General features: G+C 44.6%; 1 protein-coding gene across 1 annotated transcript; it reads right to left on the bottom strand.

Annotated features, from left to right (window-relative positions):
• Positions 1–242: 242 nt before the first annotated feature.
• LOC119331285 (probable E3 ubiquitin-protein ligase XERICO) lies at positions 243–1,366 on the bottom strand. The gene has a single exon (XM_037604457.1). It carries the CDS (start codon positions 1,217–1,219, stop codon positions 728–730), a length of 492 nt encoding a protein of 163 aa, XP_037460354.1. The 5' UTR covers positions 1,220–1,366; the 3' UTR covers positions 243–727.
• Between the last annotated feature and the right edge of the window lie 1,496 nt (positions 1,367–2,862).

The raw sequence follows: 2,862 nt of genomic DNA, 5'->3' as shown, positions 1-2,862 counted from the left end.
CCATGTCACAAAAGTTATTTTTCATATTAACAAACGAGATAACAAATACATGATGGAATAAAAATGCCTCCATTTAAAATGAAAAAAAAATCCTCAACTTGAATTATTGTACATACAAGAATGAAAATTGCATGTCTTGCTAGGTATGCGGCAACTGTACCATCCGAGTTTGGACTTAAGAATTAGCATAGACGATAAATTAAGGTAATCCAGTCGAATCAAAATGCATTTCCAAGAGAGCATTAATACACAGAATATCTACTAAACTGTATATATGAACAATTCCCAAACCCCCTGAGGGTGAGTAGTATAAAAGATAAAAAAATATGATATGCTGAAATCTTTTTACAGATGTATTGCTAAAATCTTAGCAAGAAGTAAATGAGACTAAAAGTGAGTAGAGGGGAAAAAAACTCTTCTCAAGATCTCTACATATATTCACATTCATCCCTCTATCTTCATGTAATCTATTTCTTGATGTATATATATCCACCTCTTCTTCTTGGTATATGGATTTTACTTCAGTGAAATCCAAATTCCAAAATAACCGAAGCTTCTAATCCCCATCTCCGAGGACATTATTGTGATAACTCTCAAAAGGAGGGGCCGGTCGGAAAATAATTCGACAGCTCACCGTCATGGTCTCCGTACAAACCCAACCGAAAACAACCTCCTCAGGATTCGCCTGCTGCAGTCGCCGGATTATGCAAACAACACCCGGAGGGAATCATGACGCCGGCAGCGGCAGCGGCAGGAGGAAGGGCGGGAGGAACGGCGCCCGGCAGAGCGGGCAGGTGCTGTGGCCCTGCGCGGCCCAGCGGTCGAGGCAGGCGCGGTGGAGGACGTGCCGGCACCCGCGCGGCCGACGCACGCGCGCGGCGCCGTGGAAGTCGCCGAGGCACACCGCGCAGCTCCCCGGGAGCAGCAGATCTTCGCCTCTGGCGCTGGAGAGCGCGTCGAAGCGCATGGCCGGGGAGTGCTTCTCCAGCTCCTCGAGGCAGCGGTCTTCATAATCATCGTACTGCTCCCGGTGATGGCGGTGGTAGTCGGTGATGCCGGAGGTAGTGGGGTGGTGAAAGCTGGGGTCGTCGTCGACGCCAGCGCCGACGAGGCGGAGCAGCCAGGAGGAGAGGCGGCGGAGGCAGGCGAGCAGGAAGACGAGGTTGAGAAGAAACCTGGGCACCTCGCACTCTGAGAACACCGGCGCCGGGAACCCCATTAGCTAGCTGATCTCGATCGTGGGAGAAGAAGAGGAAGAAGAAGAATCCTTTGGCAATCAAGTAGCCCAAATCGAGTAGAGTTAGAGAAAGCTGAGTGGCCTCAAATGGCACACAAAGCTACCTCCGGCCGGCCTTTATAAGGAGAGCTAAAGCTGGACAGAGGAAGGAGAAGAGCGTTGTGAGCTACAGGACGGGGGTTGCATGATGGCGACGGAGACGTACTGCAGTGCATTGGACAAACACAGGCTAACTGTACCGCGAGCTTAATTAATTATGAAGGTTGTGAGTCGATGATCGAGATTAATGCCTGGTTAATGATTAGTTGGGTGGTGGGGTGAGTCTTGTTGGCAAACTCACGGACCGAAAGGAGCCGCTACCGGCCTGACTCATGCCGTTACTCCTCCTTTGACCGAATGTACCCGTCTTTTTTCGATAAAGGATGGATTTTATTAATTAAAAAATGAATCATCAAGAGGATACAAACACAATGAGTACACACCCAGTCTCTGCATAAGTAGGATGCACACAGCCAACACCACAACACACACTAAAACACGCCGGCCAATAGCAAAGTCATATAAGATCAAAGCTATGGCTAAGCGAGAAAAAAGAAAGAAAGAAAAACCCAAAGGGATCAAATTCACGATGGACAATCTATAGCAATGACCATATCCGCACCAACTATCATGACACCACAAGGACAACGATGTTCTTCAACAGTAACGCCTTCAGGAAGTGAGCGTAGCTCAAGCGCTTTCGTCACCGGATCCAATCATCAACGATCAGATTTTAGGTTTTCATCCTGAAGAACCAGCCCGAGCATATCTGAGCAATGCCTTCAACAAGGTAATGACACAAATACATCGTCATTGCCAGGTATAACCGACTCGGGTATGACCTAGGTTTTCATCCCGAAACTCAAGGCCAGGTACTCAAAAAGCACCATCATCGAAGTCAATCATGTGTTGCCGCCACCATTTTTCCACAATCTCAGCAGTTACATGCGATGGGTTACAAACCATCCGCCGTACCCGTCTATACTAGCCATAGTGAGTAACTTCAAAAGTAGCGAAAATGCTAAATGGAGGCCGAGCTCCATGGAGCCCTTTATTTTGAAATTTTAAAAATTCTCATTTTGAAGTTTCAAAAAATCTAAAAAATATCACACGTGTTCATACAGATGTGTAAAAATTAAAGATGATATGCATTATGGTGAGAGCTACACAAAAAAGAGAAAATTTTCATTTTGAAATGATAAACAGTATATGCACTGTTCACTTTAAAAAATGCACGAATTTGTCTTTTTTCTTGGGCTCTCACCAGAATGCATATCATCTTCAAATTTTACACACATGTAATATACATCCGTATGAACACTTGTGATTTTTTTTAGATTTTTTTGAAATTTTGAAATGAGATTTTTTAAAATTTCAAAATAAAGGGCTTCATGGAGCTCGGCCTCCAAAATGCCCTACTCCAAAAGTAGCATACACATTATTCTAGGCTATACTACTATCTATAAGGGCATCTTCAACAATTTGTATAGTTGTCAAAACTCGCTTGTTTAATGGTAGTGAAGATATATAGAGGAGAGCACCCTTTTGTAAAGATAATTGATCAATGAATAATAAAGAAAGCTACA

The sequence above is a fragment of the Triticum dicoccoides genome, chromosome 7A (assembly GCF_002162155.2).
Source record: "Triticum dicoccoides isolate Atlit2015 ecotype Zavitan chromosome 7A, WEW_v2.0, whole genome shotgun sequence".
Lineage (NCBI taxonomy): Eukaryota > Viridiplantae > Streptophyta > Magnoliopsida > Poales > Poaceae > Triticum > Triticum dicoccoides.
Note: the sequence above shows the minus strand (reverse complement) of the source record. Positions and strands in the feature narration are given on the sequence as shown.

What these genes read in the sequence shown, in the direction of transcription:
- LOC119331285 (XM_037604457.1), bottom strand. Translation starts at nt 1,219, where the DNA reads ATGGGGTTCCCGGCGCCGGTGTTCTCAGAGTGCGAGGTGCCCAGGTTT.